This window comes from Protomyctophum bolini (assembly GCF_963924005.1).
Source record: "Protomyctophum bolini genome assembly, chromosome: 4".
NCBI lineage: Eukaryota > Metazoa > Chordata > Actinopteri > Myctophiformes > Myctophidae > Protomyctophum > Protomyctophum bolini.
Genome location: NC_137865.1, coordinates 7,613,965 through 7,628,692, shown reverse-complemented (window position 1 = coordinate 7,628,692; position 14,728 = coordinate 7,613,965). Strand labels below are relative to the sequence as shown.

Sequence of the window (14,728 nt, the reverse complement as noted above, 5' to 3'; positions counted from 1 at the left end):
CGGCTTCGTTTGCGTCGTGACGTCATTACGTCAAATCAGGAAGTGTCCCGCTAATTAATCATTAGTTTTCACATTGTTTTAGGGGAAACGAGATTAGGACAAAACATACTTTGCTATCTCTAAGGTGTATCTGCCTAGGATCATGGCAATTTCAAACTTTTAGAAAGAAAATTCCTGAACTCCTGCTTGCAAGTTTTGAGTTATTTTTGCGTTTTCCACAAAAACACACCAGGGGGCGCAGTTTCACCATGAATAATGTCCTTCAGGCTTAATTAAGAAGAGAAAGCATGTCATTAACATCTCTATTCAGTTTCTAATGTAATTTCAACATCCTATTCAACCACCACCACTGTGGCCGGCGTTCAGTTTCCATCTTTACAATGATCATTCATGAGGTATACTGTACCAACAGATCAGAAAAATAACTAGTGGATTTTTTTCTCCCATTAGATTTTATTGTATTTTTCCAGCCCCTATCCAGAACATATTTGAATAAATAAAACATTTGAACTTATGTTATTATGCATGCAAACTAACAGTGTAGAGAAGTGGTTCTCAACCTCTTAATTGATCATTGTTTTTTTAATTAAGATTCATTTGGGGTTATCATTAAAATCATTTATCAGGTTTTGCCAATTAGGGGAGGGGGGGTACCACTGGTGTAGACAATTGTGAATAAGGAGAAGCATATTAAATGGCTAAACATCCCCCAGGCTTTGCCTGTCTTCGTCACACATTCCAAAATTATCACGAGGGAGATGTATTCCTAGCCAGCAGCATTCAAATAACCTGTAGTTTCACTGCCTGAAGCTCATAATAATGAACTCAGTCAACCAGTCCCCAAAAAACGATCCTCAAAACGAACAGTTTGCAGTTCCACCTGCCGTGACTGGCCCACTTCCATGACTGCACACGGGCCACTCGAGATCCTTGAGTGTGCCCCAAGTGGCGACACATACAAGCACAATGAGCTTCATAAACACAGGGCCATTTGACAAGCCAAGTGCTTAACTCATTAACCGACTGGAGTTGGGACTCGTTAGATGGGCGTATTTTCAGAGAGCATGTTAGAATCAAACAAAATATATATTAATGTCATGTTATCATTAAAATCTTAGGGTTTTGCTAATTATTTTTGGGGCCCATTTGCAGCACATACCAGCTCTGACAGTGTGATAAACCGATTCTGGAAATGGATTCCAAATGTGACAGAACCGATTCCGTTCCTCAATGTCGGATCCGGTTCCGGCATGATCCCAAGTTCCCAACCCTACACAGAAAATGGGTTTATATGAACACACTGGCAAGTTACTGCATTGGGGATCTTGTTTGACTTTGTTCTTCATCATACTACCAGTAATAAGTAGTAGAAATGTGTTTGTTCTCTCGTGCAGAAGACTCAGGGTTCAAATCCAAAATATGATGCAAAAGTTACGGATTGCAGCTTTTTAAGAACAATGCTGTTTTACAAGGAAGACCTGACACACGGCACATTTGTGTTACAGAAGATAAAATGATATAAAAGGCAATCCATGTGTGACCATAAACCCTAATATGTGTGATCACAATTCTATGCTGCCATTGGAAAATGTCCTGATGCGATTCCAATCACAGTGTCATTGGCTGATGATTCGGCGATTCTCTCAATACATCTTTAGTTTTTTATCAATGCATTCAACCACCAGTCCTGTCCTGTCTACCCTATTTTGGGAATGTCGTAATGGGAGAAAATTCTCAGAAATAGTCAAAAATAGTTTGTTGTTGAGAACAAATCAGTCCAGACTCCAGGCTATGTCAGTCTGCCTGTGTGGGTTCGGTGTCTTCTATGCAGTCCTTTTGGCTGGAGAGCTGGACAGAAGACAGGGCCTCGTCTAGTGGGAGTGAAGGGCTGTCTTCTGTGGCCAGCAGGTTGTTCTTGCGTAGATGACAGGCTTGTTGATAAGGTGGTCGGATAGGTGGCTGTGTGGGGGGCATGTACCGGTACTCCTTACTGGCATCCAGCTAAGAAGGGAAAAATACAGTCAGTCTCAATAAAGATCGATACTACCCATTTTTCTCCCCAATTTAGTTATTCCTACAGTAGTTGACAGGCACTTGTACAAAGGCCATGCCCACTTGCCTGAAAAGTTAATCAATTTAGTGTAAATCCAATCAATAACTGCCAAGTGGCGACAGTCACTTTGAAAACCTGAATGAAGCTCAATTGCTACTTGCATTATTTGTTCTTCATGAATAACCAATATTTAATTATTGATAAATATTCTTACATGTTAAATAAACATTTACATTTTAAAGGATGTCATTTTGTGTTTCTGTACATTTTGACTTTTAATCAGCTCTTAATATCAGCTATGGGTCTCTTTGATCACTACTAATCTGTATCGTTATCAAACATGAAACCCCCATATCGGTCGATCCCTACAAGACCGACTCGAGGGCTTTGCCTTCTATAATACTCCAAATAATAAAAAAAGGTATTTGTGTGTGTTTGTGCATATCCATACCTGAAGAGGATAGGTTCTGTCCGAGTCAAAAGCACTAAGATCACCACAGGCAAGGAACGGAACAATGATCCTGTTTGGTCCCTCCAGCTGGTTAAAATCGACATCTTTGAAAATACAGAGGAAAATCAACTATTACAACATGTGAAAACTAATCTTATTCTCCAGGGTGAGCACACGGACAGTGATTTCCAATGAATTGTGAATTAATTATTAACGTTACGGTTAATAATTACCATAGGAGTGATCCAGAAGTGGGTTGGACATGTTGGGGACATAGCCCTCGGGGGGAGAGTAGTTCTGACACACTACAAAGGCCTCTGCAGAAGGGACAGACAGACATACAGGCAAACAAGTCAAATGGAATGTTGAACTAGAAAAAGTGCCCCTCGGGGCACAGGTCTCCACCAGGATAGGAGCGTTTTTGGAAAAATGTCTCCTCAGCCTAGTGGGAATATGCATGCACAGTTTCACCGCAATCGGACGATGTGTTAATGATTTGCGGCATTTTGTACAAAACGTTGGAAGCCAATCAGGATGGAATATGACAAATCAAACATGACTATAGAGATCGAGTGTACCAATTTGAATGAGATTTGGATACAATCCGAAGGAGTGATATCAAATAATTTGTTTTACATAAGTCGGCCTCCTGGTGGCGCTATAAAGAGCAGATGTGAAAAAGGTTTTCCCTTGGCCTCTAGGGGGTGTGCATACAAAGTTTTACACAGATCGGTGGAGTTATGGGTAAGATGGTCCACCAGGAAGCTAATGTGAACATTTTCAAGTGGCATTTCTTCCTCTGCCTAGGGAACGTGCATGCAAAATTTCCCTCAAATTGCACTCTGCGCTCATGACTTGAGGCATTTTGTGCCACAGTTTGCGGACCAATCCTGCACATTTTGGAAGGCAATCTTAGCCATTTGGTGAAAGAAAGGAGGAAGCCTACTGGTACAGTCAACCCCGGTCAACAAAGTACATTATAACGGCTTAACCAATACAGTTAACTTGTATCTCAGGTATACTTACCGCACCGGATAGATTAGATAATAATAGATATACAGTGTAAACTGTAAATATCATATGTCGATAATTTGTTTGTATTCATTGATCTTTCTCTCTACCCCTTGCTCCCCCTTCTACTTCTTCCCTTTCCCTTACGATAATAACAAAAACGATGGAGTTTTACACAAAAACGAATGTCACCGTTTTACACTTATAAACCTGTGATGTGACAATAACATTCATTCTGGTTCTAATTCTATTAGGATCATTGGGAAGTCACTGAACAGTGCCAGGGGGACCGGCAGTCACCGGCTCCAACACTAAGGCAAATGCACTTTTTGTTTTGTTTCAAGCAAGCATGGTTGATATTGCAATACAATCTGTCTCAGGCCTATCCAAGCCTGGCTCACCTATGCTGGAGTTCCTGCTGCTCCGCGGTTTGGCACACGTCACGTCGCTGAAGAAGATCTTCAGCTGTGAGTACAGAAGGGTCACGTCCTTGCCCCTGAAAATCTGCCCAAGGATGAGGATGAAAAGAAGTGTGGCTTTTTAACATTATTTCCAACAACAAGAGGAACATAAAGTTATCTACAGCCAAAGAACATGTGTGCTCACGTAGAGAACCATATTTTTTTCTCGTCAGAAATTGTTGTTACAGCTGGAATACTACTGGGCTACACACTGGCCAACTGCAGTCAATCATGTAGCAGAGTATAACTGTACAACTAGCAGTCAACCTTCTCATATATAACGGTGTTGTGTTTTTTTCATAAATTAACACCCTACTTGATCATACTACAGCACCATACAAAAGTATCAAAACTAGATGATCTGCAAGCTAGAAATGCGGCACGACTTGACACAGTTCGAGATTGTAGATATGCTAATTTGGCTGTTTTTGATTTTGAATCTTGAAAATTAACAGTTTTTGACATATGAGTTTTCCTCCCGATACGATAGGCAGTATATTGGACATACCTTGGCGACAAATGTTCCTCCAGGCTTCAGGACATGTGTGGTGATGTTTAGAGCCTTAGAAAAGAAAAATACAGCCTATTAGGGACCGTTAGCATTAGGTGAACGAAGCCATCTCAATCCACGAGCAGTACTCACAGCCAATAGAAGTTGAGCTTGGATGTACTCATCAACGTCATGGAGACCAGTCACTATGGAGACGGAACAGTAAATAATCAATAATAATAATAATGCTTTGATTAGACCATACATGGGCAAGGTTAATATCAGAATACTGATGCAGATACAGTTTTCAGCTGTTACAATTCCAAACATACAAACATGACCCGCTTTAATTACTTCAGTCTATAATTAAATAGTAGCTTAATGACTAGTATTAAAATGTTATAGTGTCTTTTTTTATGTCCAATGTATTTGCGACGCTATTTTTGCTACAACAGTATATGCAATGTGGTCCTCTGGAGTGAGTGTGGAATAGAATAGTGGCCCTCTCCATCTTCAAAGTTGCCCACCCCTGGATTAGACCATGTATCTTCATAGTCTAGGGGTCCTCAAATAGCAGATCTGCAGAAAATAGCAGATCTACAAGCTAGTGGACTGGATATATGTGGCTTGTCATAGAGGACACCCTCTATATTATTCTAGAAACTTACCATCTGGTGCTCCGTCACATACAACGAGATCTGCCGGTTGTCCCTCAAAATGTCTGATAATCTCTTGGGCCGTCGAGATCTGAAAGCAAAGGTGTGGATGAGTGACATCTTATGGCACATTGCAGTGCCATGTCCCTGCATATAAAAATGTTTGAGAATCACTGCTCCAACAGTAAATAATATCTGCTCTATGGGGGTGCTTGGTAATATCTTTTTCAAATGGGGGTCTGTGGGGTAATACTGTATGTTTCAATGTGTCGTCCTTGACATTAAACGATTTGATAACCACTGTTTTAGATTAAACTAAACAAAGGAAAAGTCTCCATCAAGGCTTTAATGCATGACGTGGTTTCATTTACCTTGGTGATGTCACCCTGGATCTGTGTCACCCCTGGGAGAGGAGCCATGGCCTGCAGGTCCACCGCCACGATCTTTACCTCCTCACGCTGGGCTTCCTGGGTCTTCTCATCTCCTTTTTCATCCTTTACTCTGGTTTAGATCATAGAACAAAACAAAAAAATCTTTAAACTATTAAACGACACAGCATATTACATTACGGTGACCTAACGTCCTGAAATCCAGGATTGTTTTCAGCACTTTTTTCTATTAAGAGCAAAATTAGGTCATTTAGGTTAATCTATGTAATCTCTTCAAGAGAGTAGCCGAGGAGAAAAATACCTGAGTTTACGGCTTAGAACCTGACTCCAGCTGCCTGGGGCGGCGCAGAGGTCCACTGCTCTCTTCACTCCTGAACCAGGGAGACAAACAATGATACACAGAATGTCACCGGGCTGCTAATGTACTGTACTGTAGACAATTATTTTGGAAAATAGCAGGAACATTTTCCCCTAGCACAGATCGAGATGGAAGTCAATTTGTCAATTTGGGGGTAACCATGGTTATATATATATATATATAATACTAGAGAGCAGACCGGGAACGTCAGCCCTGCACCCCGCTATTCATTTCAATGGAAGTTGCTCAGTGGCGTTTTGAAGTCCCCGGAAGACTGACAAAGTAGATTCAGATTTTTTTATTTGCCATTGTGTAAAACACATAGTAGGAATTTGCTTTGGCATTTGCGTGTGTGCATTCTATAGTATAAATGTGTGCAAAGTATAAATATAAACTAAAGTGCAGAGTTATGGATCATAGTGCAAATGTCATGATAAGTGCCGGTGACACTCCCTAGGAGGCCGGGAAGCTAGAGTCATTTAGCGGGTCATTTAGAGGGGAAAAAGTTCAGTCTGTTGAAGGCTTTTGTAGCCTTCGGCAGCCGCAACCTACTCCCAGAGGGGAGCAGGGTGAGGAGGCCGTGGTCAGGGTGAGGGGGCCGTGGCCATGATCTTTCTCGCTCTCCTCAGTGCCCTGGAGTCGTGCAGGGACTTGAGGCAGGGCAGGGGGGCGGCCCGCAGAGCGTATCACCCGCTGCAGCTTGGCAAGATCTTTTGCAGCTGCAGCAGGGAACCAGGTGATGATGGAGTGTGTGAGGATGGATAATATTCCTATTTGCTATACCTACTATGACGTAAAATTCTCCAATCATTGTCACGGGAATTTAATGTTTGATTAAAGACGAAGTTTGTAGACGGTTACTAAAAGCTCCCCCCCTAGCACCCCTCAAAAACACATGGGCACATGATATGTACTAGAGATGTGCAGATCTATAAATAGGATAATATAATTGATGCGGTTGGTTGGATGACGGATAATAATGTGTGGATTAGGGTAATGAAAAAGCCCATATCTACACAACTTTATGTACCTTTGAACAGGCCAAACTCCTCGTCTAGCTGCAGCAGCTTGAAGGCGCTCCGGGCCCTCCAGCCCTCCTCCTTGGCCAGACGGTAGTAGATGTCCCGCTTGTCTTTAGAGGAACGGCCCATGTTTGTTCACCTGCTATGGCGACAACGGTCCCTCCCTGGATATTTGAAGATGTTCTTAGTCAGAAATATCACGTTTTACAGTAAGACATTGCGGCTAAAAGGATAAGATAAAATAAAACTACTTGTTTCCATTGTGTACAATTCATCAACAAGAACGACATTTGACCATTCTCACCCTGGCAAAAACATAACAGATCTACAAAAGATACATGTTTGAGCTTTACATCTGCTATTTTTGAATATTGTTGCCATAATTAAGTTATATATTTTGGTACTTGGTTAAAACAAAAAGATGTTTTGTTATAGAATGAGCATATGGAGAGGGTAGCTCGTCAGAATCGGGAAAAAAAAACTCTACGATACATAGTCTAAATCTTGGGCTAGGGAGAGGGGGCTAAAGTTCTATACTGTATGTTCAGTAACGGGAGTCTCCTGACTTTAAATAAACAATTGCACTTATGTACCTATGTGTGAGAGCTCTCTACTATTATATAAGATGGGATGGGAATAATAGACCTACAACATCATCTTGTCGATGTTTGTAATATTATTTTAAGACTAGCAGTAAAGCCTCAACATAAGGATGCCTCCCACAACAACATCCTTAGCCTCGGTACCCAGGCTTTTATTTTCGTTCGCGTATCGTGTATTTTGTCGATGAACATTTGCATATCGAAAGTAAGTCAGACTCGATTAAATACATAGTATGAACAAGTAACAGTCGAACATGGTAAAATGGCCTTTAGAAGCGCTCTGCTGTCTTCATTTGACCAAGCTAAACGCTACCGTTGTATCAGATTTGGATGAAATCAGATCAAAATGAAATGACATCATCCGTCGCCGTGGAAACGGCGTCTTCGGCGCAGATGTTCTAACGGCGACAGAACGCGTAGCTGTCCTCGCAAATGAAACTAGGGGCTACTAATATATACTATTCTCTGCCTATCGGGACATAACTCGGACGGCGCTGAGTCGGGTCTGGTGGCCGTCGCAACGCTCGGCACGGCGACTCGCTCGGCTAGCGCCTCGCTCGGCGGTGCCTTACGTGGCTCAAGGCCACCAGACACGGCGCGCCTCCGTCGCGAGGCGAGGCGATTTCAAGTTGATCTGCTCTCACGTTAAACCGGCTCACCGTCCTGGACTGACGGTCTAATGTAACGTCACTAAGTACTCACTAACCAAATAAATCATCTTCAATATATGCTACTTATAAATAACAACCGTTATTTTCACTCAATCTACTCACAACACGTACTGCAGAAAAACAGACTCGTACTCTCGTTCAAATGTTGTTGTTCACGTGTTGTTGAATTGTTGATAGTGTGTGCAAGGACCATAGACTGTAAAGGCAAGGACCCCGTGGCCCGAAATTAGTTGTCTCTGTAGAGTGCCTTTGCGAATTTCTCAAATGAAACATAATCTTTATTTTAATATAGAAGAGCAACCTTTCAGACATAAAGGCATTTTTTTTTACATACAAATACAATTCAAATGCAATTCAAAGTGCTTTACTTAAAGGGGTACAAGCAATAATTATCCTGGAAATATTTGAGAAAATCAACGGGTCGTTTCTCCGTTATTTTATCAGTGAACACACGGTGGCACCAAAGTCCTTTTATCTTTGTCGGTTGGCCTATATGTCCCTATATGTTTGTCAAAAATTAAATAGCATCTATGATCTGCCATTTTCACTATAGGCCTATTCAAAACATTATTCTTATTATTATTATTATTATTATTATTATTGTTATTATTATTGCAACGACAACATAAGCCACCCTAGGACGGTGTTAGAATCAACTATCAGGGGAGGAGGGTGTGTTATTTCAATCTGAAAGGACATCCAAATATATGCCTACTGCACATGACCTGTACAAGCACGCGCACTGATCTCTTTTGATTGATTGATTGAAATATGTATTAACAGTTTGCAGAATTACAGTACATTTCAAGCACAACTCTCTCTCTCTCTCTCTCTCTCTCTCTCTGTACGGGCCCCAATCTTAAAAGGTTTTGTGCCACTGAGCTTTTTGATTGATTGATTGATTGATTGATTGAAATATATATATATTGCAGAATTACAGTACATTTCAAGAACAAACTCAATACAAAGACTGTTAACTGTGAGTGGACGACCCAATTAAGCATTATACTTGTTTACAACAGGGTCCACCTTGTTCAATTCATCAAAACATTTAGAGACGTACAAATAGACGCTTCTATATAGTTAACGAACAGAACAGGAATTCATCATATTAAGGAAGCAAAAATGGAAAGGAAACATATTTAGGCCTACAGTGAGGGGAAAAGGGGGGGGGGGATTCTAGCTAGGGCTAGAAGAGAAGATTTGTGTAAAGAAAATTCCAGATTATAGATAAAAACCAAAACCAAAAAGTTAATAAATAGTAATCTATTTGATTCGAATAGCCAGTGGTTATAATGTATGATGCGACCCCCTTATACCAGAATTGGCCAACAGGGAGCACTGTGGACTATGGTTTATCACTGGATCTCTCTGTAGGCTACTGCAATCATTCTTTTACATGTCTTTTAGAAATTAAAGAAAACGGGTTCCTTTCAACTCATTTTTTAAAAGGCTTTCCCCAGACTTAGTGGGCTGAAACGTGCATATCATATAAAACAAAAGTGATGTTGACATGCAGGTTCTGGAGGTTTCAAAGATCTTAGATCTATTGTTTGTTTAGTGGATGTTGTACTCTCTTTGATCAGCAGGTGCACACACATGTGTCCCTTAATAGTAAACTGAGAACTCCTAGATTAGGATCTGTGGTACTGGTAAACAAAGTCCACATATCGGTGATTGGCAGTGGTAGAATGCAAATACTGTATATTACCAAATAACAGCCTACAACATAAGAGTGATGTGTCACTCATGTATGAGAGATGCAGTTGATGATTGTGATGTCAGATATAGATATAGTATAGATATAGTGTAATGCTCTATTATGGAGATTCAGCCGATGACGTCTGTATTGGCCCGCTCCATATATAGAGATCCATGTGATGAAGCGTTGGTAATGTCGAGGTTGTAGTGCCAACATGGCAGGTAACTATGGTAATCTGACAAATCATCAAGGTGAGAGCATTTCTAACAGTCACAATTGATTGCCATGGGCCCGTGCCGGCCTAGCGGTCCGGACATCTAGGCTGCCAATCCAGCCTGACAGTGTGCCAGTGTTCGATCTCTTCTCTTTCCCCTCCATTTTCTGTCAGCTTACTTTGTCACTATCAATTAAAGGCAGAAAAGCCCCCAAAATATATATATAAAAAAACAATTGGTAATCATGTGTGAGCAGAGCTGCAAAGTAAATAAATTGCAGTAAAGTTACATAATTTTTTTTTGTTATCAATTGTTTTTTATTAAAGACAAAAAATCACAATAAAACATGTCAACATCACAAATGAAATAAAATAAGAAAACAAAACATATGAAAACACATAACAGCAAAAGAAAGGAATACAAAAACAAACAGACAATCCCACCCACCCCTCCCCCCGGGACCAAAGATGTCATAAAATGTCAGGACTCCTACCACTGTGCAATAGGGAAAAATAAATAAATAATGACTAAATCATGTCTTTAACCATATCTGCAATATCAGACCAAATATCAATGTTTACTTCCTTTGCTCCGTGCAATCTTGCGGTTGACAATTCCATATAGATGATATCTAAAAAGGTCAAAGCCCATTGGCGAAACGTCAAGGTGTGAGGTGGTTTCCAGTGCGAAGCAACCATCTTCTTTGCGGCCGTTACGCCAGCAAAGAAGACACGAATACGGGTATTATTTAAAGGCAATTGGGATACATCGTTTAATAAGAATAGAGATGGGGAGGGTGTAATGTTAATTTGTAGAATAATCGAAAGTTTAGCAGCAACCAGATTCCAAAATGTGAGGACATCCGGACACTCCCACACCATATGAAAGAATGTACCTATGGTGTTCGGAGTGCAGAAAGTGCAGTTATGGTTATTTAAAATCCGCATAGCACACAATCTGCGGGGAGTTAAGTATGTCCGATGAACAAAATTTAGATGAATTTGCTGATGATCAGGATTCCTAGAAGACATAATTGTACTTAAAGTACAATCTACTTCTGATCTACAAGGTCACAACTGTGCGACAAGTTGTGAGCTTGTAGAATTGTGCTATTTTCAAAGACTAGACCGGTGCTCCGCTGTAGAGCAGTCGGTAACAATGGAAGTTGGAGATCCATGCCCCACACGGCTATGCAATACCAGTTGTACCCGTGTCAGAGTAAACGTTCTACCCATCTGTCTGTGTCACTTTTATGCACATATACGGAGATTTCTGTATCTGTCTCTCTGTGTCCCTTTATTCCTATATGGAGTTCTGTGTTCTGCATAATGAAAGTTCATTTAAGTTATCTCAGAACAATGTTGCAATAGCACATTATTAATATATATTAATGTGGATGCAATGGAATTAATTTCTAAAACAAACCAAACAACAAAAACACTATACAAAAGAAATGGCTCAACAAATACTAAAATCAGTCATCAGGGGGTGTCACTGGCTGGGATGTCATCTCGACGTGGTACCGTGAAGTCGACAGGGTCTGCCATGATGTGCCTTCCTCTTCTTCTGCATCCCTCAGACTGTTGGACACTTGGTTCCCCATAGGTGGAGAAACAGAACGGCCACATGACACAGGCTTGTGCATCAGCAAGCCGTGTGGATGGTGGACCTGAGACGAGTCCTGTTGTGGTGCAACAGTTTGGCCACCTCTAGCTTAGGGTACATCAGTTCAGTGTACACTGCGGTGACCCAGGTTGTCGTGTAGCTGGCGGAATACCTCCTCCCTCATACGCTCCAGAAGCAACATGGACCTTCCCCCCTCCGTCTGGCCTTCTGTACACCCTGGGCAGGAGCTGCCGTCCTCCAGAGTGGCTTTTAGCTGTCTCACACTTGCCGCTTGCAGACAGGTAGCGGGGTTCTCGTACAGCCCTGTGCTAAGATGCCGAGAGGTTGGTAACCTCATGGCTATCGGCTTGCTTGAACAACCAGAGCGTTATCACATTGTCTCGCAAAGTGACCCATGAGTCTCTGGCAACGCCAGAATATCACTGGACCTGAATCTTTTGACTGGAAATGTCTCTAGAGGCTGGCTGAGAAGGGTTAGAGGCTGACTGTAGCGCTACAGAGGAGTTGTGCAAGTTTATTTAGCTGCTCTTGCTGCTGTTTCAACCTCTTGTTCTGTATTTTTATTGTATGTAAAGCACTTTGTGAGTCCTCTCTGTGAAAGGTGCTATATAAATAAAATTTACTTACTAATTTACTTACTCTTAATCTCTGCCACCTCCTGTTCAGCCAGTAGCTGCTCCTTTTCGGCCTGCAGTTGCCGCACCAACTCTCTCAGCTCCTGGAGTTCCTTAGCCAGACACTTGCACTGGAAGGTGGAAGCAGTCAGCTGGTGCCACGGTGCACCAACTGCTGTTTTGCATAACTTAAACTGATCTATTTAAACACAAAATGGAGCCATTTCTTGACAAATAAATAAATAATAAAACTTCATGTCTCTCAAGTGGCCTCCTTGAGTCCTGGCGACTATGCCAGAATGTAACCTGGTGGGCAAGGAATTCACTCTTAATGATTAAAAATGACTACGCCACCTTGATATTGGTATCAAGGAAATACAATGAATAACTATGTAAATTGGGTTCCCTATTATGCACAAGTTCGCCAATGAGATTGAGACATGAGTTTTCCCCCAAGCATATGAAAGTTTATTTAAGTTAGCTCAGAACAATGTTGCAAAAGCACATTAATTTATTATTAATATATAAATGTGGATGCAATGGAATTGTTTTCTAAAACAAACCAAACAACAACAACATTATAATGGCTCAAATTAAATTAAATACTAAAATCAGTGACTCTAAACAAAACAACAGTGGTGACTTCTATTTGAGTGTTTGTGTTTATTCACATCTTTCTCCCCTCTGACACATGAACTCACCCAAAGGTAGCCTATAGGGAAAAGATAAAACAATTAAAACAGGAGACCCAGGTCTCAGGACCGCACAGCCAACACCAAGCAACCTGTTTGTTAGACTGTGGGGCCTTTATTATGCTCCACACTGATTGACAGGAAGTGACAGGCGAGCCAGTCTACGGTGGCCCTTGAGGCTCAACTTTGCCTGGCTACAAATGTATACTCATTACGTCATCACATTCAAAAGAGAGTTCACAATAAAATCATCTCCATGATTCTGGTTTGGTGGCTAATTTGTTAGTTTTGATGTGTGTTCCAGGGGTCCCAAGCTAAAGTAGTTAGATGGGTTTGACCACTCCTTTTTATATTTCCGTCATTCAGAAATAGCTGAATGGCTATTTCAGCTAATTTGACCCCAGCTAGAGTTTGTGTGGTTACATTTCCCCTTTGTTCAGTAGTAGCCTATTTTTAATGCTCAGGGACTGAAATGCTGGCACTGCTCCACTGAATTATTTCTGTTACAAATCTTATCAGTTACAGTATATTCTATAAGGCAATGTCATATGGTGTGAAAAGTTGGAAGGAACGGGGAGTGCGAGGACAACCTAACCCACCGGAGGAAATAAATAATCACCTGCAGATCGGATTTCTCTGCTGGCTGGACACGTTCCTGAAAGTTAGTATTTCTTCTGACAAATATTTCCAAAGCCATGGCTATTTCTATGACCAACCAGTGACCACTGACTGTACTACCACTGTAGGCCTACTACACAGTACATTTTGGCTGTCTCGTCCCCGCTAACTATGCGAGAGACGAACCCAAGCACAATAGCACACTACTTACACACTTAGATCGTGTGTAGTGGAAACCTTCTATGTACCCTTCTGTTTTTGAGGGCCGCTAGCCCCTCCTATACACAGGTTTAATGTTTGTCTTTTTTAGTTCAATGTTTGTTTTGTAAACGCCATTGACAATGAAGGTAAAAAATATTGTCTCTTTATTGTTAATGGCGTTTAATGTTTGTGTTTGCACCGCTTACATCACCATTACATCACCTAATCAACATGAGTTAGACTTTAATATATTAGCACCGCTCACTTCACACGGGTGTGATGTTTTATTGTTATTTTAAGTATAACACAAAAAGTACTCGGCGCCGTCTGTGGCTTGTTTCCATTTTGGTCCATGTACTCAATTCATCAGTAATACGTAATACAATACCAGAACCTGAACGATGATGCTTTGCTTTATTTGAAGCGCGACAACGCCGGCAACCTGGCAGAATGCTGTGCACAGCAGCTATGTTGGAAAGAAATTGGGCCTCTTCCTTACATCTTTCATAGGCATTCTGTTCAAACAGAGTCAGGGTGCTGATAATATGCATGTTGGCTCACTGGAAACACACCAGTGGGTCTCATGGTTCCTTGAGGGCCCCAAATGGCCCCTTAGGGGTGTGTAACTCTGAAAGTGGGTCCATTTGTAAACAGAGTTATGGGGGTAATTAGTTATAAAACAGTTTGTGAACCACTGTGCTGCATTGCATGGAACAGAGCCATCATAATTAAGTATCATTGGTAAGACCTGTGAAGGAACTAATAAGGAAGAGGCCCGATTTCTTCCCAATATGGCTGCACACTGCACTCTGTGCACACACAGCCTATTGTTGCTCAACCATCTCTTTTTCGGAGGAGGTTTTCTTCTACCTCTGATCTTTTGTTCTGGGCTTGCG

At 41.3% G+C, this 14,728-nt stretch overlaps 1 protein-coding gene across 3 annotated transcripts; it reads right to left on the bottom strand.

The window, feature by feature from the left end:
* Window positions 1–591: 591 nt before the first annotated feature.
* Window positions 592–8,366, bottom strand: ftsj1 (FtsJ RNA 2'-O-methyltransferase 1). 3 transcript variants are annotated; one of them, XM_080762633.1, is made up of 11 exons: window positions 8,267–8,366; window positions 6,900–7,055; window positions 5,813–5,882; window positions 5,494–5,623; window positions 5,135–5,213; window positions 4,620–4,672; window positions 4,485–4,538; window positions 3,917–4,019; window positions 2,738–2,821; window positions 2,505–2,608; window positions 592–2,001 (listed from the first exon to the last, which is right to left on the bottom strand). In XM_080762633.1, the coding sequence occupies exons 2-11, from the start codon at window positions 7,018–7,020 to the stop codon at window positions 1,795–1,797; spliced, it is 1,005 nt and encodes a 334-aa protein (XP_080618759.1). In that variant the 5' UTR covers window positions 7,021–7,055; window positions 8,267–8,366; the 3' UTR covers window positions 592–1,794. The 3 variants fall into 3 exon arrangements, with proteins under 3 accessions (XP_080618759.1, XP_080618758.1, XP_080618760.1); XM_080762632.1 differs by having other exon boundaries at window positions 8,276–8,330; XM_080762634.1 differs by lacking the exon at window positions 8,267–8,366 and adding an exon at window positions 7,807–7,947.
* Between the last annotated feature and the right edge of the window lie 6,362 nt (window positions 8,367–14,728).

Excerpts from the sequence above, each read along its gene's own strand:
- ftsj1 (XM_080762633.1), bottom strand. The coding sequence starts at position 7,020 with ATGGGCCGTTCCTCTAAAGACAAGCGGGACATCTACTACCGTCTGGCC. Across the intron at positions 4,020-4,484 it reads GAGGAACATTTGTCGCCAAG|ATTTTCAGGGGCAAGGACGT; the intron begins GTATGTCCAATA and ends ATCCTTGGGCAG. Across the intron at positions 2,609-2,737 it reads ACTTCTGGATCACTCCTATG|ATGTCGATTTTAACCAGCTG; the intron begins GTAATTATTAAC and ends GTATTTTCAAAG.